Source organism: Alexandromys fortis, unplaced genomic scaffold, assembly GCF_014885135.2.
Source record: "Alexandromys fortis isolate MF-2015 unplaced genomic scaffold, M_Fortis_MF-2015_v1.1 scaffold_11, whole genome shotgun sequence".
Classification (NCBI taxonomy): domain Eukaryota; kingdom Metazoa; phylum Chordata; class Mammalia; order Rodentia; family Cricetidae; genus Alexandromys; species Alexandromys fortis.
The window spans coordinates 4,566,338-4,593,591 of NW_026067912.1; the positions used below are offsets into that span (position 1 = coordinate 4,566,338).

Genomic DNA, 27,254 nt, shown 5'->3' on the forward strand with positions numbered 1-27,254 from the left:
AGGTATGCCTAATTACAGTGATTAATAAAAGAGGCTGAGGGATGGTTCAGTGCTTAAGGTTACTTTCTGCCCTTGTAGAGGACCCTAGTTTGGTTCCCAGCACCCACTTGGCAGCTCATGATAACCCGTAACCCCATTTCCAGGAGATCTGTCCTGCACTGGCAAAAGATATGCATGTGCAGACAAAACATCAATGCACACAAAATAAAAATAAATAAAATTTTAATAAAAATACTCAACCTACATGGATCCATATGAACAACATATATGAAAATTCCAAGGCTGAAATGAGAACCATTAAAACATAATGTCAGGCCTTGCTTGCTAACCCACACAGGTGATAGGGAAACAGGGTTTCTATGCCTGAGAGCCGGGGACTTGAGGAGTCAGTACACAGTGGAAAAAGGTTCTTTAAATCCTAAGCTCATTATAGTTAGTTGTTCAAACAACACAAGACATATTTGAGTATCATGAACAAAAGCCTAAACAAAACAAAATGGTGGTCAACAGTCCTTTTCTGATATGGAACTCATATGACTGTAAAAGAACCGCTTCAAAATTCCACCCCTGAGTCATAAGAATTAACTTTCCCAATGAATAGGTACCCTTCTACCAGTAATCACTTCAAATATTTAAGGAAAATACCTAAAAGTTTCACAGAACAAAGGATTCACAAGATACTCTCTATTAAGATCGTTAAAATAATGTTATCTCAAAATTATTTTCACTGCTTCTCTTATTCCAAGTGCTCAAGAATTCAAAATGAGGAATTGATGTTTGTTCATCACAGAGTAGACATGCCATCATGAGGTCTTAGAATAAGCTTCATCACTAACCACTTCCAACCATTCCCTCACTTCTTTAACTCAAACCGCTCTGTTCAAGCTTCACTACTTTGGCTGAAATATGGTTTAGGGTTGAGTATTCTTGGAATTTTACATGCAACTTCTAGCGTGGATAGCACTTGGAATTTGTGAGTGAATTGTGTCACAATCTAAAAGAGATATCTACATTCCTGCCTAGAGAGAAAATGAGAAAAATATGAAGGGAAAATTTAATTGAGGAAAGTGAGGAAATGCGGAAAGAGGAGGAGGGAGCATACTGAGGCATAGTAATATACTTGAGTGTTGAATATTTTATCAGTTTGTAGAGTTTATCTTACAATTCCCTTAAAAATGACTTTTCTACCTATACATAAATGCTTTGCTGGTAGTTTTATTTCCCTGGAGTCTGTTTTATTAAGGTTGAGTTACACTCTATAGCTTTTCATTTTAAGCACATATTACTGCTTCAGGGAATGTGTGTGTGTGGTCCAAGGGGATCATCCATTAATAAATATCTTTCCTCAACTAGAATCTGTTATTGTTAAAATCAGGTTGGCTTTATTCCACTATTCTATAATGATAAAATTTTCTTTCACCAAACTTTAGTTCTTCAGTAACTTAAATTACCACTAGAACTGTGAACAGTAACCAGAAAGTGGCATAATTATTTTATGAAAACCAGGTCAAAACAATAACTAGAATTTTTAAAGTCATTTTCCCCTTAACATGTTGAAATCTCTATTTAGAAGCCAGTTGCACCAACTCCACACCTTACTGTGTTTGCAAAAGCAATAAATATGACCACAAAAGTTAAGACTTGAGCTTCTTTCTAACTGCCGAGGGGAATCAGGTTTCTATACTGTTTCTGGAGTAATGCTAACTTAAATTTCTGTTCTAAACATGCAATGCTCTTGTGGGAAAACAACATGGAAAGTAAAGTGCAGGATGCAAGTAAAATTCAGTGGTAGAGACTTGCCTTATGTGCAAGTGATGTTGGGTTTAAGTCCCTGAACTGCGAAGAAGTTTTTGAGAGCTGAGTCTAATCAGGTTTAATTAATGAAACCTCTCACAGCATGAATGCTGCTGGCTTCATGGTGAACCCGAACATCTCCTGGAGTAGAATGATAGATGGGACAGTACAGGGTAAACCAACAGCTGTGTCAAGGTACATTATGAGAAGAGGTCAATTGTTTTCAAGATTTTACAAGGGGATAAGGAAATGGGATTTACTGATTCCAGGGGTGGGCAGCAAGAGTAACAGGAAAGACATAGAAATATCATGGGCACTAATATGATCAGATGTTTACCTGACTTTGTGAGCCCTACCACAAAGCTTCTGCATAAGAAACCATTTAGAAAGTGTGTTCAAATTTCCAGATTTAAAGTGATGTTCAGTCTTCCACCTGCATGTACTTATTTTTCATTGAATCTTTGTAGTAGAAAAAGCATTAGAAATAGCATTTGTGTGACCTGGGGAGAGTGGTTTTCTTTCTTTCTTTCTTTCTTTTTCTCTTGTTTTCTCTCTCTCTCTCTCTCTCTCTCTCTCTCTCTCTCTCTCTCTCTCTCTCTCTCTCTTTCTTTTTCATACACATTACATCTTGACTATAGTTTCCCCTACTTCCAGTTCCCCAAAGCCCATCCCACCAATGCCTACGCTACCTCCCAGATCTCATTCTCTTCAGTTTTTTCAGAAAAGGGAGAGCCATTTAAACTTTCTTGGATTCAGTTTCTAAATTGTCCTAGTTACCTCATCCAGGCCTAACTCACAGTAATTACAGAATAGATAGTTGTTATTCAACTGATAAAATTACTTCAAGTCATCTTGTCCTGGCCATGGTACAACCCCTGAATTATTTGGGAACCTGTGAAGGCTTCTCACAGACCCCATCTTAAGTGATAGGATTAAAGTGTGTGGGGGGGTGTAGAATGCCAGATGTATATTTGTTATTATTATATAATTTCTGTTAATTTCTTGGTGTAGTGATAGTAACAATATTGCTGGAGGGGGCTTCAAAATAACCTGCAATAAGGGAGAGGGCAGGCTGTACCATGTCCTTCTGCAGCTTTCGCCAATGATGGATTTTTTTTTCTATGATGGATTTTTTAATTGATATGTTGACTTTCAAAATCCCAAAGGAGTCACTCACATGTGACTCCTGAACTGTAAGTAAGGAACTCAATTTTTGGTCATTTAATTTTAATTTTAGCTAATTTTACTAAATCTAATATGACAAGTGACAAGCAGCTGTTGTAATAAACAGCCTAGGAATGAATAAATTGAGTTAGCAGTGAAACAGCATGACTTAGAGCTGAGTGATACAGAGGACTTATGTGCAGTGTCTTCTTTTTATAAAATTTTATTTTATTTTTTAACATTTATTTTCATTTATATTACATATGGACCACAGATTCCCCTCTCTCTTCTCCTGTTCCCTCCTCTGAATCCTGCCTACCCCTTCCCCATCCACTCCTCCTGTGTCTCCATTCAGAAAAGGGCAGGACTCCCATGGGCTTGAAAAAAATAAAAAAGCTAAATTGTCCTAGTTACCTCATCCAGGCATGGCTCACAGTAATTACAGAATAGATAGGTATGCTATTTACCTTGTCTGCACTGAATCCCCCCTTCTCTGATGCTCCAAGGACTATAACACGCCATAGCTCATATGCTTACCATAAAGCAAAGAAAATGAGCCACAATTCACAATCACAAAGGACTTACACAACAATGAGGACCCTAAGAGAGACATACATAGATCTAATCTACATGGGGAGTAGAAAAAGACAAGATCTCCTGAGTAAATTGGGAGCATGGGGACCTTGGGGGAGGATTGAAGGGGGGGAGAGGCAGGGAGGGGAGCAGAAAAAAAATGTAGAGCTCAATAAGAGCAATAAAAAAGAAAACAAGAACGAAGTGAGATAAGTCAAATATTTACAATTTTGTGGCAATGTGCTCTACTTCATAGTGTTGATTTGTAGTGACCTATTGTGCATTCAGAACTCATGTGTGCCTCAGCATGTGTCTTTGTGTGAGAGCGGTGTGGAGTGCAGTTTTTACACATCCATATTAAAATAAAAGTGGCCCTGGTGATTTTATTCCCAATTCAAGTAGATTCTTTCCTGCTGTTCTATTTTCATGCCCAACTCACTCTACTAACATGACCACAAGAAATTCTCCTTAATTTTGTGGTTTCTAACGTGCAAGGCTTGCATTTCACATAGGTGTCTCTCCTAGATGTAGCTCAGCTTGTGGTCTCTCTCTAGGTTTGAAAGAGTGAAATAATGCTTCTCATAAAACCACCTAGACTAAAGAACCCTTGGAATGAGTTAATGCTGCAGAAATCACTTAAATCAATACTATTCAGTTGCCACCAGTTTATAAACCAATTCAGAAGCTAAACATGAAATTAGATTGATACTCATTCCACTCTTTTGCTAAATTTAGATGGACAAGGAGGTTGAGGTGTTTGACTTGTCAGAAAATATTGAATTATACAAAAAACATGAATGTATATCCATGACTACATATATATTAAATTAAATACAAGAAAATACCAAAAAAACCCCTAAAAATAAAAAGGCTAGATAATTACTCTACATAAAAAATACAACTGGTTTATGATAGAATTCAACATAGACCACATACATGGGCAGCCCCGCCAATGTGAAACCCATTTTAATGAAGTGACATACAAATGTGCTCCAGACACAGGGAATGGGCAGTTTCAGGAGAAGAAAGATGAACAACTCAGTGGTTCAAATTTTATGAAAACTCTATCTTAGAAGAATCTGAGATAATGCTCAAACTGCACCAGCGTTTAGGTTGAAATACAGCTTAATTAGAGAAAAGAATCTCTACTAATCAAGCTGTGAGTGAAATTGTAAATTTTAACAAAATTAATTGCGAGTTTATAAGTTATATATATTTTTAGGGAGCAATTAAGCAAGGTATATAAATATTAAAATAAAAGTTCCCAGGTTAATCAGTAATTTCTGTCCTTTTTAATGCAGTACAAAATAAAACCAAAGAGCTCAAAGAAGGATATACAGTGCTCTTCATTTTTCCACTATGTACAAATAAAAAATGTGGATCATTTCAAAATTAATCAACAAGATAGTTATTAAGTATACCATGTTATATCAATGAAATGTAATTCTTGTTTTGCATTAGCAATCTCAGGGTGCAGTAGACATTGAAACAAGTCTTTATTTGTAGGGAGAGATGATATGGAAATTTTGTCAACATTAAGCCTCTAAAAAATAAAATCTATATTTGACCAATAGTTGACTGTTCTGAAATCAGTGGGGAAATTTCACACTGGAGTACAAATTATATAAAGATGCCTTTGTTCTACTGATCATGTCTCTTTCAGAGTTATCAAGATAATACAAAAGTTTAGTAAACTCTACGTCTCAATTTTAATTTTAATTTTTGCACAATCAGTCATCTAGATTTCATAATATATATGAACATTGGTATTCAATTCATTGGTGAAAACAGAGAGTGCAGGGTAACTGCATTACAAATAATCCATTGACCACCTATAGTGAAATAACTACTCATAGTTTTCTTTCATGTACAAATATTCTGAAGCCCATGTAACAGATCTCTAAAAGTCTATCTTTTATGCATTCCTATTTCTCTTACAAAAGAACTACACAGTTAAAACAAAACAAAAGGTTGGACTCTGAAATCAAAGGCAGTTTAATATGACTGAAAAGCAATTTAAAACAATATTCCAAGAAGTCTTTGAAATTTTCATGCTTTAAAAACTGAGTCAGAAATAGTTAAATTGTCTGATATAGAAATACACAAATCCTAAGAGCTTTAAATACTGACTTGCAACTGTATCTTATGATATCCATACACAAAGCCAACCACAGGTTTTGAAGAGCCCAGTCTGAACACTTAGTTTAAGCAGAATACAAATAATAAAATCATTATTTACCAATTGCCTGCTAACTAAGCACATACATCTTTATATTCTACATTCCTCTTAGTGAGTCTACTAAAAACATAAACCATCTATGAATATTTTATAAACAGGCGATATATTTCTATACAATATAAACATAATATAAAGGAGCTGTCTTTCCTGTCATTCCTAATTATGTAAATATTTTGGAAAGATTCAGCAGAAAAAATATTCCTAGAAACATACACCTAAACCTTCAATATAATAAGGCTTTTGAAATTTATGTTCTAATATATTTGAATCCTAATTTAAAAAATATAGTTTTACAAATTTATTACTTTTAAGTGATCCACATTTTTCAAACTGAGAGGTATAATTTGGTTAGGATGCTAACTTTTTATTTTGCAACACATTTTATGAGCATAAAAGTTGTCTTATGATATACATCATCCTTGATTAATTTTGCCCCTAGAAGACAGACCAAGGGGGACTGTATTGGTTATTGTGAATTTAGTAATTAGTATACTATTCAAAATTCCTTGTAAAGCAGATGTTTTAGGCCTTTTGAGGAAGATTTTTTTAGCCAATGAAATAGCACAGTGTGCACTGTATCGTCAAACCTTCACCTTCTGGGCTAGAGTATGGCATCATCACACTCCTATTTATCTTCCATGACAAGGTGATGATTAATGGAGATACTATAAAATGTAATGACCTCATTTCATCTTTGCAGAAACATGCAAATAAAATTACATATAAAACTCTTATAATAAATATGTGGAAAATAAGAATAATTGAAAGCTCAATTTTAATGAGTAATGTGCTGCTTTTTCCCACCCAGAAGCACAAGAACATGAAGGAGAAAATAATGTAAAAGACGGAAGTTCTAGCCCCCAATCTGTCATTATCCAGATCAATAATCTGGAAAGTAGGGATTCATTTTCTGTAAATTTGGATAGTTGAACTAGGGGATATGTTTCTCTCAATTCAGTGCATTCATAACAACAAACAATGAGGGCCTTTCCAGAAACTGAAACATCCAAGTTGGGCTCTAAGCTAAGAGGAATTATAATTTTAATGGGTTGCAATCATCCAGATGGTCCAAATTAGGAGGTGCAGCAAAACAGATCTTAGGTTATTCAGCATGTCAAAACTGTTCATAATTAAACTTCCAAAATACACTCGCTGAGGCCTTCTCCTGCTGTACTGTTAAAAGTGTGATAAATAAATCCTTGAGACTCTGACAAGTATCACTTTGGTGCTGAAGCACAAGAAACTTCAATACTTACTTAATAAGATGTGGTTTATAAGTGTGGCTATTGTATTTATTATACTATTTTGAAGATAGATAAAAAAGCTGATGGAAGAATGGATCAAGAAAATGTGGTCCATTTACACAATTGAGTATTACTCAGCTGGAACAAAAAAATAACATCGTGAAATTTGCAGGCAAATGGATGGAACTAGAAAAAAAAAACATCCTGAATGAAGTAACCCAGACTCAGAAAGACAAACACTGTATGTATTCACTTATAAGTGTATATGAAATGTAAACCAAAGGGTAACCAGACTACAATTCAAAGTTCCAGAGAAGCTAGGTAGCAGGAACACCCTAAGAGGGACACATGGATCAACCAGGGAAGGGAAATTAAATGAGATCTCCTGGGTAAAATGGGGGTAAGGGTTGGGAGTAAAGGGGAAAGGGATGGGAGATGAGAACATGAGGAAAATGGATGATCGAGGAGGTAGAGCTCATAGTGGGAGAGCAACAAAAAAGAGATCTTGATAGAGCCACTATGGGGTTAGGGAGAAGCCTGGTACTAGAGAAATTCCAAACAATCCACAAAATCGATCCCTTCTAAAATTCCTAGCAGTAGAGGAGAGGGAGCCCAAACTGGCCTTCCTCTGTAATCCAGCAATTGATGGAACCAGATGTAGAGATCCACAGCCAAATACCAAGTTGAGGTCTGGGAATCAAGTCGAAAAGAGGGAGGAGGGAATATATGAGCAAGGGATGTCAAGATCATGAGGGAAAAATCTACAGAGACAGCTGAACCAAGTTTTTGGGAACTTGAACTCTAGACCAACAGCTGTGGAGCCTCCAGGGGACTGAACTAAGGCCCTCCATATGTGGGTGATGGTAGTGGAGTTTGAACTATCTGTGAAGCACCTGGCAGTAGGACCAGGATCTATCGCTGGTGCATGAGCTAGCTTATTGGAGCCCATTCCCTATGGTGGAATACCATGGTTAGCCTTAATGCCGTGGGGGGAAGAGATTGGCCTTGCCCCAACTTTATATACCAGACTTAGTTGACTTCCTACGGGAGCCCTTTACCATTGGGAGGAGTGGATGGGTGGGGTGGACTTGTGAGGAGGTAGGAGGGGTGTTGGGGGAAGAAAAGTGGGGGGATAACTGCAGATGGAATGTAAAATGAAATTTATTTTTTTTAAAAAGCAGAGAAAATGTGTACATATATCATTGTGTGTAAGAGAAGAAAAGGAGAAAGGAAAAGAGGCGAAGAAAGAAAAGAAGGGAGAGAAAGAAAAACTCAGGACAAAGGGGAAATGGACAAAAAGAGAAGACTGGATTAAAGAATCAGCTGGCAGTATTTATTTATATCAATTGTGAAAAATCTCATTTTATAAAGGTTTCCACCAATATAAATATCTATGATAGCTCAAGAACTTCTAGAATATCCTTTATAATAACACAATCCATGGGTTCTCTCAAAAAATAAAATAGTATCAAACAACAGTAGAGGCATTAACTTTATTTTCCAGTAAATACTTACTTAGGGCTTTGAAGCAGGGAAGGTTTAGCCTTAAGCGTGCTGCTCAAAGGTGAAGGTTTGATAACTGGAAATCTGCAAAACTCTCCAGGAGCTGGGGCTGCCTCAACAACCATGGAATGGTAATTGTTTCTACTTCATAAGGTTATTTGGCAGTGAATACAGGCAACATTTGTAAAACAGAGAACCTAGTTGTTTGCCTTTTAAGAAAACATGGAATGAATTTGCATATGATCAAATTTTATACCCTTGCTATAAAATAACAGATAATCCAAAGAGCTTGTTCTGGGCCTTACATTGTTTAATGATAGCTGAACACAGGTTTTTCTACTCTGCCACCCTTAAGTCCATTCTGCTGGATTTTGTGTGGCTTCTTAAAGGAATATATCATACACTTGAGTAGGCCAGTTTTATGAAAAAATATGTAAGTTAAGTTAGGAGTGAGAGAATCTGTCAAGTACCGGGACAGTAACAGTCTTCTAAAGTGTTAAGCTGGTGAGTCAGAGTGAGAAACTCCACATGCCTGAGTCTGAGACGTGACTATGACTAAACGCAAGAGTCTTTGTTGGACCCTCAAATAGGAAAAGTATATTCAAAGCGAAACTGATGAAACATAAAGATTAAGTTAGCCGATGGGATTTCAACGAGTGTTACTTACTTATGAACATGGCTGTAGGACATGTTGACCTAAGAAAAGGTGGCGGAAACATGTGGGGAGCCAATATAGTCTCCTTGCAACATTTTGCAAAACTAATACGGTTTCAAAAATGAAAACTTTCCAAATGTTTAAATTTGAAAATTTATATTTCTAATAAGCCTTCAGGTTTTCAACACCTCCACCTCCCTTTCAGTTCTTGCTAATTGGGCTTCTCCCTTACCAGAGAGCCTTCAGCTCCATCTCAAATCTCATAGCTACATATTATGAAAGTGGTTCAAACTGTTCTACATGTTTCCAGTCACATGCATCTCTTTAGATTTCGTGTAAGAGTCAATAAAAGAAAATGGATGGTTCAGGAACTGTCAGTAGTGTTGGAGAGAGCTTATCCCAGCTAGATTTTTAAGGAATGCATATCTCATTAGCCTAACAAATTAACCAACAGTGACAGCGGTATGGCAATTAGGTTACATAAACTTATAACCATAAAGACACATCATTAGGTTATATTTTTAAACTTCCATATGCCACCCGAATTCCGGCATAAAGAAACATGTAATGCCATCTTCATGACAGATTTTCTTAAATTCACTAGCTTCCCCATCTCTCCTGACATTTCATTGAAATTTTAATACTCTACACTTTGGCATTTGACGGGTTTGTTTCAACTAACTTTGTCAAGCAGCAGCATCTGTTCTAAAATGGCAAACTATGCCCAACCAGCCCAGCTTCCTTTTGTTAGACTCAGGGCCATTTTAATAAGTACTTTTTTTTTTTTTAAAAAGTCTGCGATATAAAAGGGGTGTTTGTAAACTACACTCTGCCAAACAGCTTTCTTTCTTTCTTTCTTTCTTTCTTTCTTTCTTTCTTTCTTTCTTTCTTTCTTTCTTTCTTTCTTTCTTTTCCTCTCTTCTCTCCCTCCTTCCCTCCCTCCATCTTTTTTCTTCTTTCCTTTCTTGACACATGGCTTCTCTGTTTAGCCCTGGAAGAGTTGTAACTCATTTTGTAGACCAAGCTGGCTTTGAACTCTGCCTTTTGAGTGCTGGGATTAAAGGCATGCAGAACCAGAGCCTGCCAGTTTGCTTTCTTTAATGACTGAGATGGTCTTAGTGTAGGGTTAGATAAGAGTAAGTTAAATGTGAATTATCTTCACAGGGCAGAATCAAGTTTTGTTCAATTTCAGATACAAATTCTGCATCCTCCTAAGGATAGGAAATATAACATCATTACCAGCAGTGAAGTGGAAGATTGGCATTAGGAAGCATGCCAAAGAGCAAACAGGATTGCTGCACTAGGAGAAGACTGTTTGTTCTTTCTCTGTATATGTAAGGTCTAAGTAAAAATGTCTAACCTTTTCTGTAGTAGGAAAACTGACAGGTTCTGATCCACAGAATGGGGTGGGAGATATCTGTAACTTGGAATGAGATAGTCTTCATTTTGAAGTACAAATGACAAGAGGCAAAGGTGATCAAACTATAAAATAATGACAAAGCATTGATTTGTAGCCCATCAGTTGTCTCTGAGAGAGAAATGGGTCAGATAGTAGAAATAACTTGTAGCACTAGCTCCTAGGACTGGATGTCTCTTTTCTGGGTAGCATATTGTAACTCCTGCAGAATGATGAGAAGCAGAACTGGTGTCTGTGGGCTCCAAAACTGAAATGTGGTATGCCACGCTTATAAATTAATAATCTCGGAACACTCAGCCCTAAATAGGGTGTCTCCATCCCTCAGAGTTCTGCCCCCACTGCCCAGAAGAGGAAGCCAAAAGAGTGTAAGAGCTAGAAGGGATAGAGGACAACAAGAAAACAAGGCCCTCTAAATCGCCATGAGCAAAGCTCTTGTGAACTCACATAGACTGCAGCAATAAGCACAGGACCTGCATGCGTGGGTACGCACCAGGTTCTCTGCACATATATTTTCCAGTTTAGTGTTTTTGTGAGATGCATGAGTGTGCGAATGAGTGGGTCTCTAATTCTTGTTCCTTCTCTGGAACTCTTTTCTTTCTTTTGGTTTGACTTGTCCAACTACAATGTGATAGGCTTTGTTTTATCTTGTTATATTTGAATATTATATCCTAGAAGCCTACTCTTTTCTAATAAAAGACAGAAAAGGAGTGGATCTACATTAGAGGGGAAGTGGGTAAGAACTGGGAGAAGTACGGGGAGGGAAAACCATAATCAGGACATATTATGTGAGAAAAGAATCTATTTTCTTTCTTTCCCTCTTTTTTTCTCTCTTTCATTCTCTTTCTTTCTTTCTTTCTTTCTTTCTTTCTTTCTTTCTTTCTTTCTTTCTTTCCTTCCTTCCTTCCTTCCTTTTTTTCTTTTCCTTTTTTTTTTTTGAGGCAAGTTTCTCTATAGCTTTGGAGACTGTTCTAGAACTAGCTCTTATAGACCAGGCTGGCCTCACACTCACAGAGATCCACCTGCTTCTGCCTCCTGAGTGCTGGGATTAAAGACATGCACCACTGCCGCCTGCTAAGAATCTATTTTCTTTGAAAGAAAAAATAAACAAATAATACATAAATGTGAGGAATGAAAAGAACATATTTTCAGAACAGTCTAGGAATAAAAGTCAGTGGTTGAGTATTTCCTCATATGAGCAGGTCAATGACTTTGATCTTATTACTGAAGAAAACTATTCAAAGTGAGAGTGGAAACTCTTCAAAATGTGGAGCCCTGTGGGCTAGCCCAGACCTCACACAAGCTGAGTCTGGCAGGGCTTATCAGACAGAGATAGGTTCAGAGCTTATTTCTCTTATTCAGATGTAAAAATGTTTCTCTAAGATACTAACCAAAAAATCTGTCTAACAGCATTATGAACCCCTTTTCTCATTTTCATAGAGAAATGATAAATCTATATAAATTATAATCGTGACAATATGGTGAACCAGAAGAAAGCTAGTTGTGCATGGTCTAAGTCTTCCATTCTATAAAGAAGTTAAGGCATGTGTAGTCATAGTCAATAGCTCTGACCTAGACCTGACACCTCCTTAGGTAATAGTCATGACTAGTAAGAATATAGTCTTAATGATAATATATTTACCTTTAATGTTATATGCAACATCATGCATGATATGTGTATGATATATACACCAAAGATGATACTATCTCCTTAAAACTTAAAGAAAAATAAACCATAAGAATATATTATCTAATGAAAGCATAATTGAATTAGTTTATCATAATATTACATACATCAAAATTCTAACTTACTAAAATTAAAGAAACATAATCCCAAATAGTTCATGATACAATAATAAAATTAAAAGTTACTTTAGAATAGGTTGAGAAATAAAATTTCCATAAAAATAACATTTCAGGGCTGGGTGATGGTGGCACATGCCTTTAGTTCCAGCACTTGGGAGGCAGAGGCAGGGGGATCTCTATGAGTTCGAGGCCAGCCTGGTCTACAGAAAGAGTTCCAAGACTGGCTCCATAGCTACTAGGAAGCCTTGTCTCAAAAATCAAACAACAGGAAAACAAAACAAACAAACAAAAAACATTTTCAGAAATCAAATAATTGGGGCTTAAATATACAGTCATATAATTGAAGATTAAATCAGTGGTCAAAGGTTTCACTTATATTTTTTAAAAAGCCTAGCAAAAGATGAAGAAAGAAAACACAAATTATATATTGAAAAAAAATCCAAAGGGCATAAATTGGTGGGGGACAAATAGAGAACAGACCAAATGGCCAAATTCAAAGAGAGTCTTATAAATACTAGATGGAAGGCAAACACTGAGCTTTTATGAACAAAAAGAGAACACAAGTCACCCTTATCCAAGAGTCAAAAGGGACTATGGAGATGGATAGTATGATAAAAAAGGACGAGGAGGCAGATCCCATGGGCTTCAGAAGTATAAGAAGATAAATGAAAAAACTTTATTCAAACTTGATTCTTAAGGATAAAGAAAAAATTATTGAAATAAACAACTTCCTCAAAATTGTACAAGAAAAAAAAAGAATCTGATCTTTCAAAAACCCATAGCTATTAAATTCTAAGTTTACTAAAAACTTCCTGAAAAGCAAACTTTGTGCTCAGAGGTTTTACACGCAAATTTTAGCATCCAGGTGAGAGAGGAAGTATAAACGGTCTCACTGAAACCTTTTTAGAAGACAGAGGGCCAGGGCATTTTTTAAGGCCAGCAAGGTTATCATTGTTATAATGACAAATCCTAACAAAAGCATCATCCAAGACTGAAGAAAGCTGTAATCTAAGACCCTTCCTAATGCAAGAAGGAACAAGTAAAAACAGCACATCATACTCAATAGCTGCTAAAGGATGTCAGATTAGGGCCTCTAAGAGGTGCATGGATTCTTTACAAGAAGACTTACTAGAGTGGCAGAAAACTCAGAATACAGACCAGTCGCTTATCTCTACTTGACAGAGAAAAAGGGGCAGGTGTTCTGTCATTTTATTTCTGATGAGGAATACACATTGTCTAAGATTTCACAGAGGAGAAAGCCAGTTAAAATCATAAAATCAACATTTTATGAATGAACGTGTCCCTTTTGTTTATCATAGATCCCTTTCTTGGCTCGCCAACACATTCTCTCTGCCTCTGCCTCTCTCTGTCTCTTTCTCCCTTCATTGTCGACAAATTTTCCCCACAATTTCCCCCAAACAATAAGGTATCAATATGTCCTAAATTGAATGTGAAATTCATTTTTATGATTTTATTGCTTTTATTATCTAAGTGGGCAAACACCCACAGTATGGTGAAATTGTCAAACTCATAGTTTAAAATGTTATATAATTATCCATCTATTAAAACCTCTTATTTTATACAGTATGGATATTCAATTTGTGTTTGCCTTTTAAACCTAAATAAAATGGAGAAGGCACTTACGAATTGCTACTTTGGGAATGAAGTTAATTCAAGATCCAACATTTCAATTCAATTCAAAATATTGAGCAAACCGTAGTATTGAGTGTCTATAATACCCATCCCTAAAAGTTGAAGCAGAAGATTTCCTTGAGTTTGAGGTCAGCCTGGACTATAAGTGAGTTCAGACAAGCCTGGGATACAAAGTGAGATAGTCTCAAGAAGGAGGAGGAGCAGGAGGAGGAGGGGAAAATAAATATATCTAGTTAGTATAGCATGACCTTTACTTAAAGTTCAAAGCTGAGCAGAACTGAAAGATAAATTCACACCACAGCTTTCCCGCATACTGTAGTAATTTATATACTGCCTGATGTTTATTTGTTATTAAAATACAATTATAGTTGAAAACACACACCAGCATTCTATCAAGAACAGTTCATCCCTTATGTATGTTTCCCGAATCTGTGCGCCAATTTTACTATTTGGCAGTAAATTTGATTAAATGTTTATTCAGTAGCACTTTATTGTATGTATAAACATAGATTCAGAATTTATAACCATAGTAAATGTTTCTCTTTAAACATGATTTTCACAAGGGGCATTTGAAATCAATTAATTTGACAGAGTGCCTTTATTCTGGTGAGAAATAAATTTTATTTCCAAATTGTTAGAAAAAATTGGAAAATCACTGACTAGCAATGCTTTAAGTGATCTGTGAATATATTAATGGCAGGATACTGATCGTGACAAATGAAAAGACCCTTTTTAATAACAGAGACTGAGGGGCTAGAAAAACTTTTGTTGCAGATGTGGTTGACTGGTGCACAAACTGAAATCAGGGTATGCGTGAAGAGATTTTCTGAGACTGCATCACCACACTACTCCCCATTGGCTCTATGACCTCCGCTCAATCATTTTCACATTAACATGCCAGTTAAAAGGAGACAATGAGTGGAAGTTTTTAGTCTATAGCAAATGCCCAATAATTATATATAATCATAGTTGTCATACAATTGTGTATGTCTGTGTGTCCATGGGAAAATTCACATTTTCTAACATTTTTACTTAAGTAACCCCAAATCACTTATCAAATATAAGGTGATCAGGATAATGCAATATATATATATATACATATATATATGTGTGAATTTTCTTAATTCTATTGCTTAGCTGTTTGTTTTGATAAGGTCTCGATACAGTAAATCTTGTAGAAATAAATATATTAAATAGATGAATTTGCTGATTGCCAGTCATCCCCCACAGCATGATAGGCAATGGAAGCTAACACAGGGCAGAATCCTCCCCTTTAAAACCCAGGTGCTCCTTAGTTGCAAATAATAGGGCCTGACTTGCGCTAAATTAAATCTAAAAGTATTTATCAAACAGAAAGTGAACAGTAACAGATGACAGGAGCTCGATGGTGCAGGTTATGTGATTAGAACCAATGTTCAAATTCCTCACTAGCACCACCACCAATGGGCTGAGACCTGAGGTTCACTGTAGATGCCATGAACACGTGCTGCTGAGCACAGCCATAAACCCACATAGTGTCATTGCCATCCTCCACACACTAGGTATGTCTGGGTGTCGGTTCTCATGCCTTGTACCCACAGCTCTATGTTATATGATGGTAGTGTTCGGTCTACACTCCCTTCTAGTTGTAAATCTGGCAGATAGTGAATGCCTGATTTTCAAAGTACACTCATGGGAGGTGAAATCTACCTTATAAAACACGATTATTCATGCATCAAAACGATAAAATGTCTAATGTTCACAGAAATCATACAAATGAATAGATGGAATTTAGTTAAGGTACAATTATTGCGAATGAAATACTTATAGTACAAAGTGGAGTGTGTTAATTGTGTTAGAGACATAAATAAGGAAGTTTATAATAAATACAAATGCTTGAAGTTATGAACTCTAATAGAAGACCAACAGCATCTCAGCTTACATAACAAGCAGGGTAGTTCTGGTCCAGTGGCTGAGTAGTAGCCTCTGTATTCATCAGATGGTCACACTACCTCATGAACAACTGCTACTTTGGCAACAGAAGAATGGGTTGCAATTCTGGAAGTCATATCAAAAAGCTCAACCTAGTTTCCGTTTTTTTTTAGTCCTTTCAAGAATTCTGTAAGTCAAATTAGTCCCCTCTGTTTCAAACCTAGCTACACTGAGTTCTATTGGTTGTAATTAAACCTTAAGCAAAACATGCATTGGCTGGTCTGTGTGGCCATACACACACACACACATTTATATGTGTGTGTATACATATGTATCTATCTATTTACCTATGTATCTATTCTATCTGTCAATCATCTATCTATCTCAATCTATTTATATAATCATCTTCCTTAATGTTTCATAGCCTCACAGGGACAACTGATATTAGCTGCCTCAGGAGACTGATTGAAGTCAAGTCTGTGTATAGACAGCATGGCACCATGCACAAAGCATTATTTGATATGTAGTGAGTCTTAATGCTTATGGTAAAAACAGCCATGGTGTAATTACATGATAATCACTGGGTTGAGTGTCACAGAGGTTGGCACAGGGGTAGGAAATAGACTTGCAAGCCATCATGAAGAAAGAGATTTGACTTTCAAAAAAAAAAAAAAAACCAACCAACATTATTTAAGGACTACGAAAAGTGAGAAACCTTCGAGAAGGAATGCTGTGAGTCAAATTTCAGATGCGTCAGAGCTCAGTGGGCTGCAACTGTCACATGCAAACAAAACGCACTCTCTGGAAGTGCTTCAGGGAAGGTCTGTGGGTGTGCTTAGGGCTCTCGATTATGAAGCTCATGTCAGGCTTCTCAAGTGCTCTCCAGTTTTCAACATAAACACTCAGCAATCCACAGCTGTGGCAGCTTCCCCTAATCCAGATGGAGTATCAGCTGAAGGGCAGCCAGGAAGAAACACCACCCCACCAGATGATGGCATCCTCAACAGCCTTACTCGATAAAGAAAAACAAATGGGCTTGTTGTCCCCTCCCCCCCCCGCCCCACGAAGCCTGAGCACTGAAAGCCTACGCTGCATTTTCGGAATAAGTGGACAGATTTGGAGCAGGGATCAATTCAGTAGCAGAAGCTTTAGAAGGAGGTAGGCATCAGATTCCGAAAGGTAAAGATGTTGAATGCCTATTTCTGGGCAGAGTGTCAATAACCAGCCAGGGTGCTGAGAGATTCAGGGGCTCACTTTGTCCTTAAGAAAATGTCTCAACTGGATGTCCCTTGTAATCAGAATGGTGAATACCTCAACTATCATCATAGAGCCTTCATCTAGCAGCTGACAGAACCAGATGTAAAGACCCACAACCAAGCACCAGGCCGAGCTGCAGGAAAACAGTTGAAGAGAGGGAAGAGGGAATATATGAGTGGTGGTGGGGGGGGGGGGTAAGATCATTAGAGACAGTTGAACCAAGCTTGTGGGAATTCATGAACTATAGACTGACAGTTGGGGAATCTCCATGGGACTGAACTAGGACTGAACTAGGTCCTACATATGTGGTAGACAGTGGTAAAGCTTGAACTATCTGTAAGGAACCTGGCAGTAGGACCAGGATCTATCCCTGGTGCATGAGCTAGCATATTGGAACCCATTCCCTATGGTGGGATGCCATGCTCAGCCTTAGCATGGAAGGGAAGAGAGTGGTCTTGCCCCAACTTAATGTGCCAGACTTTGTTGACTTTTATGGGAGCCCTTACCTGTTGGGAGGAGTGGAAGCACGTATTTAATAAGTCTGAGATATGTTTCATTTGGTTTCCCCAATTAGAACAAGGTAGTGTTTTCCTTTGCAAATATAAGGATAATCATTTGAATTCTAATGTGTTCCAAGATCCTTTTCCGACTTTGTGATTTTTAAATAAAATATAGACACCTGATGATCTTAATATAATAAATGTTACAGATAACTAGAAGATATTAATATAAAGAATGTAGGGTTTTATTATTCCTTTCTTTGTGCTGACAAATATAATAAGGGATAGTATTTGAGTGGAAAATATTTGACAGATGCTGCCACCTGATGAAACAGATATCCTGCCTTGCTCTAGATCTGCTTAACATTGCAGTGGGTATAAGAAATTTAATTTCCTTTTATAATTATAGTCTTTCTTCTTTCAATCTATGCTTTATATTAGGAAAGTGTTGCCCACATATCCTAAATGCCATCATCCATGCAAAAATAGTATGTAGAAGTGATAATGTAAAATCCTCAGCCTGAAAGGATGTGTAGACTCTACAAAACAGTATCAAAAAGTACTTGAAATTTTATGTTTTTTTACGATGGGGATGTTAAACTTAAATGAATCCATCTCATGTTTTAGTGTCTTTCAACAGGCTTCTCTGGAATGATGGATCTCTCATCTGTCTGCTCTGTCATATGAACACAACCAGTGTAACAAAGGAACTGAATTTAAATTTTATTTATTTTACTAAATATAAATTTAATGTTAGGGTGTTGGAGATATGGCTTAGTGGTTAAAAATACTGACTATTCTTCCACAGGACTCAGGTTCAATTCCCAGCACCCACATAGCAGCTCACAGCTGTATGTAACTCCAAGATCTGACACCCTCACAGAGACATACATGCAAGGCAAAACACCAATGCACATATAATAAGAGCAAATGAATTATTTTGAAAAAATAACTTTATATAGCATATTGGGCATCATGATTATATATAATATATTCATAAATATACGCACACATATATGTGATAATATTAAGTTATTAAGATTAATAATACTTTGTCATTACAAACAATGTTTATTTAAAGCAGAAATAACTTATCTTCTGCAGTAGATGACTGGTTAAATAAAAGGACATTCCATGGGAAAACAGGTGAGTGTGGCAAATGAGCAACCAAAACTAGAGAAAAAAAATTGAAATAAAATGCACAGCTTCCAATAGAAAAATTTCAGCACTAACAAGCTCTTTTTAATTGCTACTAATGTGGAAGACAGAAATTGATGAATTTTGGTTCAAATTCAAGGTTGACAGATATAGGAGACCAACCATTTATTCAGTGGGAGTTACAGAAAGAGAAAATGTAAAGCAGTGATAATTACAGGTGAAGAAAATTAAGACTTCCTTTTTTTTTTAAACTGGGGAAAAAGGCATTATTGAGTGAAAGGGTTCATAGCCCAGATTAAGATACACCCTTCACATCCAAGGTGATGCTTTCAAATGCTGGGAGAACCGAATAGCAGAATTCTAGTCCAGACATTTAAGTCAGAAATAACACCTGCCCCAGGTACTAAAAATGTGCCTGTGAGACTTGTCTACAGGCGTTGGAGACTGATATGCATTAGCCTAGATCCTAGTACAACAAAATACCAAACATAGCGCGGGTGGGAAGATACTATCTTACCTTCTCCAAGCCTACATAAAATTCAAGGAACTATCAAATCCTAACAGCAATGCCAGTTGAATATTGTATGGTGAGTCAGTGATCATTTGCGATGCTCTTGGCTCTTACTTTGGTAAATAACTATAACTATGCTTCTCTGAAGTTGCACAGGAATATTTTAAATTGAAAATAATTTAAGGATTATTTAAAATTCTGGGTAGCTTTATTACTTAACACATCTCTACCACTCCCTGTCCAGTACAGATATAAATAGTCACAAAAAATTCTTTTCTACTGAGCCTTATGAGGAGGAAAAGACTCAAATAGGTTTAGATTTTTTTTTGTAAAAAAAAAAAGAGTGCATTTAAAGAGGCTCTTATTAGTGTCTTAGTCTGCACAGACCCCACTGTTAAATGTATTCCAATGAGGAAAATATGAGGAAGAAAAGGTAGCTGAGTAACAGTAGACAAGCAGAGAAGTGCACACACACGCGCACACACATACACACACAGAAACACACACTCAAACACCCAGAAAAAATTTAACAGGGATATGATCTTATCTTTTCCTAAACAGCACTGCTTCCTGAGCTCTATGAAGATGGGCTCTGCAGCGTTACATAAACCAGTGCTGCCTTGTCATCTGTTAATTACATTCTTTCAGCTTTTGCTGGTGCCAAGTAACCCTCAACCCACAGCTACTTAGAAACCTTCTAATCTCATCGCTTTCCTAATAAAATAATTTCTTCATGCCCAGTAACTGGTCTTGCAGAATACAGTCACCCATTTGATTTTTCCCAGCTTACTTGCTAAGAGCTTTGCTTTAACTTTTCTGACCTAAATTGCTTTCTGGCGTCTTTAGGAGTATCCATTTTTTTCTCTCTACGTCAGATATGGACAACTTCCTTAAGAGTTAATAGGGCAATTATTATTTGAAAGTTGCATTCCTCCTTCCAGAAGAATTTTCCCTCCTTAAGGTAAATGAGTCAAAACAGCCCTAACTCCAGTTTCTTCTACTTCTTCTGCAAGTTGTCTGTTTTATTTATTGTTTACATTTTGCTTCAGTTGTTCTGATTGCTAGCTCTATCTCTTGAAGTGTTGTGTGTTTGAGACCAATGTTCTAGGAGTAATGTGATAATATCAATAAATATATTTTCAGGATTAGAGCTGTTGTCTAGAGAATAACTAGTCCAAGCACAGTACAGAAATGTTACCATGTTTACCTCACTTTCTAAAAATATAATAGTATTGTATACTAATGAACAATAGTTTGGAGAAGAGCTGCTGCTACTTGCTTAGTTCGATGGAGAAACTATATTAATTACCTGTATTCCAAAACAGCCCTCATTACTACCTCAGTTTAGCATAGAGACCTTATCTGTTCACTACTTCCTCTGTTCTATGATGTGGGAGTCTTCTGTTTTGTGTTGATTTCATTAGTTAAATAAACGGCCTTAGCCCTTTAATAGGATAGAAAATTAGGTAGGCGTAGTAGACAGAACAGAATGCTGGGAGAAAGAAGCCATGATTCTCCCACCCAACACAGACGCAGGTTAAGATCTTCCCTGGTAAGCCACCTCATGGGCTATACACATTATTAGAAATGGGTTAGATCAATATGTAAGAGCTAGACAATAAGAGGCTGGAACTAATGGGCCAGGCAGTGTTTAAAAGAATACAGTTTCCATGTAATTATTTTGGGGCATAAGCTAGCCATGTGGGTGGCCAGGTGCCGGGGGACACAGCCCTGCCACTCATAGCACAACAGTTGTAGAATTACTGACATATTATGAGGTGATGCTGACCTTATAGTAGTTATGACCTAGGTAATTCATACTGACCACCTAGATTCTCAAGATGGATTTCAAGGCTTGATCTAAGTATGCTTTCTTTAACTCAATGTATGAAATAATTTATCCTGCCAATATCATTTAACTTATAAGAACATTGTATTTTATTCTTTTCATTATATCTCTAAACTTATTATAATGCCTACTAAGTAATTAGTGCCCGATGAAAGTTTAATGAAGAAAATAACTATTGAATGAATGGACAGTGAATTCATTTCTCATGTTCCTTACTCCAAGCTACCTAGACATAAGTTACGCCATCCTTATTGAACGTGATTCAATATACTTATTGTTAACATGTTGATAAATAATAATTATTTAATGGTACTTTTGGGACCATTGTAATTTGAGGGGTTGGAAGAGAAAGAAGAGAGGAGATAAAGATCAATGAAGAAGAGAGAAAGAAACAAGGATAGAGGAAGAAAACGAGACAAAAGGAAATGTCTGATGTTTCCCTGGGCTACCGAAGGAAACAATTGGATAAGGTGGATATTGCCTACATGTCAGGCATCATCTAGAAACTTCTTGATTAAGGGATAGAATTAAGCAAAATATAACAAAGGCCTGCATCACATATATTGTCAATACAATATCATATTTCATTTTCTAAAATGATGATTATCTAGATAAATTTGTAATTATCAATTACCTTTAGATTGGGACATTAAGAGATAAGTTAATCTGGCCCATCCAATATCAGTGTCTTTACTAAGACATACCAATGATCTACAATCACATCAGCCAAATTATTCTGCCTCTTAGAGGTAATTGATACTGGAGAAATATCATTTTTGCCTCTTTAGGTCTGTTTCCTGGTTATAAAAACGGAAATATTACCAGCTGCTTCATTTCACAGGACAACCAGAAATAGAAATGAAGAGTGTAAACTGAAATGCTGTATAGTGTTAATTTAATAATAGCCATTTCTAGTTGGAAAATAACCCTTGAGTATTTCCTGCCTCACTGTAGCTGGCACTCCTTATTTAAGGAACCAGGTTTTTAAAAAGACTACAGAAGACCTGAATGAAGTTAATCAGTAAAAGTCTTCCATCTGTGCATAATTATGGTTCTTTATGAGCCCAGTAAAATTTCACCTTCAAAATATAATCACAATAAAAAATAAGTGGTACCCAGAAGCAAACTTTTTTCAAGAAATCCTCCCACTGAACTTCTGACACTGCCTAAGAATTGGGTCTTTGAGAAGTATTGTACCATAAGTTAAGTGCACATAACATGCAATGCTATCCCAAAGATAAAATTAATCATTGAAATCTTACAGGCCAATTTCATTAACTAGTTTTTTAATGCAAAGAACAAGTTTGGAGGTAATGATGAGTTAGAATATAAGCATGCAATTAGTTTCTTTACAAGTGTGTGTAAATTTAATTATGCCCAGAAACTTTATTTTATAAAGAAACAAAACTATGCACAGAATTTCATAAATGTTCTATGACTTCTCAGAGCAGTGATTTGGAGTCATGCTGCTTGCCATAGCTAACATTTTTCTCAAAGGCAGAAAACATCCTCAGAGTCAAGTCACTTTATGTACAGAACACTGGATTAAAATTGTCTACTTCCAACTATGATCTGGGATAAAGTAAAAAAAAAAAATTGTTCCAGAGCATTGGTGGAGAAAAATAGATTAAAACTTCTTTTTCCTTGAGCAAGCTAGCTCTTTGTGATGTCTGCATTACAGAAAGATTACAGAATTCACATTTTAGCCCACCTGGCAAGGCAGATGAAGTCCATGGTGCAAAAAGCAACCACATTCCAAATCAAGTCGGCATCACAAATAAAATAAACACATGAATACACACAGATACACACAGGAGCACACCTGCCCATACACACAAACCAGTCCTGCTCACTCTACGGACTCTGACCAGAAAGAAGGTAAACTTCCGGCTTTGAAAATACCATTTCAAAGCATAAAACCAACAAACAAAAATCCATGGTTCTACCTTCATTATGCAAGCAGTCCACATGACCACATTCCACAATAACTTAATAACTGTAATGGGTAGCAATGGTTAGTTTCAAGGACAATTGAAATATTTCATGACATGCTGTCACCTTCACTTATTTTCTCAAACTTGTTCTTTTTGCACCAATCTCATCCTTTTAATGCCTGAACAGCCTGTGATGTCCTCCCAGGCTATTAGTGTCCTTTATTTTATTGATAAATCACACTTTTTCCTAAATATGTTGCACAGGATTCAGAGATAGGTGTAAGGAGGTAACAGCATTATGGATGAGAGAGGCTGTCAGTGTCTGCCTGGACCATATTTCAAATACTCTTCTCACAACTTGGCAAGACCATTGATTTAGACACAGGCCTGCATAGTAGGTCTGTGTCTAAGGTGAACCTCAAGCCAGTACTTTAGTCCAGCCGGATGCTCAGAGACTTACAGCTTTCAATCTCCAATGTGCAGTTTTGTTCATCCAATGGATATCGTCTTAGGTCCATCATGCAGGCAGCCGTAGTTGTGATTCTAGAAGAGACACGACAATATCTGTTATTAGTGCTTAAAGCAAGAGCAGAAGAGGAAAATAAAACAAAAACAAAATAAAACAAAAAGTTAGCATTCTTAGAGATTGATTCCTTGCCTAAGCTTCCATGAAAAAAAAGTGATGCTTCCATTTTTTTTTTTTTTTACAAATCTCCTGCTGACTTCTGAAGAGATTGGACAATGTAAATATCCAAAGGGTCACCAACTACTTGAACCCAAATCACCTGCATGTGCTTCTAAGACAATTCCCACAAGCCAGTGTCTTGAAGTGCAAAGGTTCTAACTGTATCTCAGGTGACTGACAATGGTGACCAAAAAATAAAAAAAGAAATACTGAGTCTCACATTTGTTTTATTCCATTTTTCCTTAAGACTCAAATATAATCTATCAATCTTAATTTGCATCTATCATTTTTCTTACTTTATCAAATCACATTGTACTTTGTAAGCATCATCAAAATACAATGCTCATCAGTCTTCTATCTATGTCTGACTATTCTATCCTAAGTAATCTGATATTCTCTTGGTCACTAGAAAGTGTGTCTTCTTTGATTATATATTAGGGAGGATTTGATATGCTCCATGAACATTTAAGTTCTTGGTCATTGTTTCACACTGATATTTGCATTGATGACCACCAGGAGCCACAAAGCTTCTATTTCTAAAGATTTACAATGTTTCAACACCATATCATGAAGGAACATAAAGCTGTGGACTCAAGTATAAACATCAGTTCTATGCATAGAAACTAACAGAGTGTTGAACACATAGTAGGCTCTTCAAATATGAGTATCTGTTGAAGGAACCTAAGAATAGAAATTAATACTGGATTTGACCAACCTGGGTTTATGATATTGTGATGAGTTCTGAGCTCTGCTAGAAATGGAAAAATGGGGTGGAATGTTGTCCTGGAATAGTCTAGACCAAACTTTCTCAACTGAAATCGTATTTTGTGGAGCTAAATGAGTAATCCATGTAGTTTAACTCTGAGAACACACTTAGATGAATTTGAGAATTAACCCACCATGTAGACCAGAAATATGTAATTTGTTATTTATAATTAGGTTTCTTAACTTTAGTTTTGTTGATTTTGTTTATGACAAAAATGATGCCCAGAACAGGCTTTTTGTTGATTTTTTTTTCCTCTACTTAGTGAGTTCTATTGGTGAATCTTGGTCAATTCTCTACCAACCCATTGTCTGTCTGCTACGAGCCTGTCTCCAGAGCTTCATCTATAGGTCAATGTAGGAGCTGGACCTCACAACTTTTTCATCTCTCTTCCTGCTTCCATTAGCCACACAAAACATAACGTAGATTTCATCACACCTCTTTAAACATTTTAGTAGTTCTTCCATGGGAATCCAAAGTTTTGACTTTTCTTACTGTGTCCTACGTACTTTGTTCATCTTCTTCCTTCCCATTATCATCCCTTATTATGTCTTCTTGTGATGTCTGTCAGCCTTTATCTTTGTTCTCTCTGCCTACAACATGTGCTGCCCCATGGCCCGCCTCTGTCTTATAGAGTCCTTCTTTCCCTATCTGTCACTCAAAACCATGGTCCTGAAAGATGCTCCTCCTGAGCAGCTTACTGAGGGAGATTGCCTTAGCTCATGCTCCATCTTAGCTTTCTGTTCACTAACTTCAAGCAATTACCACAACCTGGAATTAGCTTGCTAATTGTTTTCTCAGAACAGTCTTTTTCTTTCAATAAAATTTAACCTCCTTATGGGTATAAACTCTGCTAATTCACGGCAAAGGCACTCAATAAATATCGGCTGAATGAGAAAACACATTAATTTACAATGAGGCAAACAGTTGGATTTGCTCATTATACATTGTTGCATTTGGGAGATAATTGTATTACATTGCTTCTTTTTTAACTTAAAATAGTACTGTGTCTTAGGTTAGAGATGTTCTTTTTATAGTTTTATACAATAAATGAAATTTAATTAATTTAAATTACAGGAGAAGATTATACTAAAGCAATTTTATCAATTGGACTGTTTCAACTAGCAATGAGATTTGCATTATATTTAAATTCTAAGAATTATATTAAAATTAATAGTCACATTTAAATTTTAGTTTAGTCTGACTACATTAATCTTGGATGGATTTTTTTCTTGGCCCACCATTTCCTGTTATAATTTCCATGTAAATTTATAGATTAATGCATTATGACTTGCCACTAACCTATTGATTATGAAAGGAAATAAAATTTAGAAAATGATTTGTTCTGTAAAATGGCTGAATAGATTCCTCTCCTTGGAAACTAGGGTAAATCAGTTACTTCATATGATATATTTAATTCAAAAGACCCAAATGTTACAGGGAACAACTACAACTTCAAAAAATGAAAGAATCAAGTACAGAAAGCCAACTGTGTAATTGAAGTGAAGTTTATAATTGATGCTGTAGGTTGTGGTTCACACCTCTGCTGATACATATTCATGGAAATTAAAACCCATGAGCTATGCTATATGTACCAAAAAAAAAAATCTTCCAAGGCTATCACAGGAGGAATGAGTTTTCTAGTGTTTTAAAAATAAAGCAGAAGGAGGTGCAGCTGTAACTGTAGCTCTATTAGTACAGTGTTCACGTAGCATGCATGAAGTCCTAGGTTCAATCCCCAGTCCCATAAATAGCAGGAGTGTTGGCAGAGGTTTCTGTCTGCGTGGTCCCACAGCCATTTGGTCCCAAAGAAACACACAGTGGTCTATATTAATTATAAATTTTTTGACCTATTAGCTCAGGCTTCTTATTAACTCTTACATCACAAATCAACCCATATTTTTTATCTGTGTTATCCACATGGCTTGGTGCCTTTTATCAGTGAGGCATTCTCATCTTGCTTCCTCTGCATCTGGGTGATGACTGCAGATTGAGCCTTTCCTCCTCCCATAATTCTCCTATTCTGGTTGCCCCACCTATACTTCCTGCCTGGCTACTGGCAATCAATGTTTTATTAAACCAATACAAGTGGCAAACCTTTACAGTGTACAAGACCATTATTCCACACTACTTCCCCCCTTTGCCTTCTTTTCAAAACAAGAACTCTAAATCTAATCATCTTTTTTAGCTTTTTGACTACTATTATCCCTAGCAATTTGTAACCAACACTCTAAACAAAGACAAGCATCCATAATTTATTTATTTATTTTTTTGATAACGTGGGCATAGTTTTCTAGGCTCCTTCCTGCTGACTGGGGCCCTAATAATCTTTTGGGGACCTAGAGAAAATTTAGGGTTATAGTCAAGTCCTGACTGGAATATTATGTGAGGCTTGATCATTCAGCCAGTAGTCTTGAGGCTGTTCTGAATATAACTCAGAGGAAACTCCAACAGAAATCTTCTGAAATGTTGGATCATCTGGGCCATCAGCTCTAAAGATCGGAGAGTAAAGCAGTTCCACTTACAGACCAGATTATGGTAACACACGCCTTTAATTCCAGTAGCCACACTAGTTACCATAAACACTGGGCAGTGCATGCCTTTAACTATGGTGGCACACGCCTTTAATCCCAGCCTTAAT

The 27,254-nt window shown here is 36.6% G+C and overlaps 1 protein-coding gene across 3 annotated transcripts in view; it reads right to left on the reverse strand.

Moving 5' to 3' along the window:
* Gabrb2 (gamma-aminobutyric acid type A receptor subunit beta2) overlaps positions 1 to 27,254 on the reverse strand; it is a 195,141-nt gene that overhangs the window by 65,554 nt on the left and 102,333 nt on the right. For all 3 annotated transcript variants that reach the window (XM_050138634.1, XM_050138632.1, XM_050138633.1), the window contains exon 5: positions 23,626 to 23,708. In XM_050138634.1, the coding sequence (XP_049994591.1) occupies positions 23,626 to 23,708 (83 nt within the window). The remainder of the gene's footprint in view (positions 1 to 23,625; positions 23,709 to 27,254) is intronic.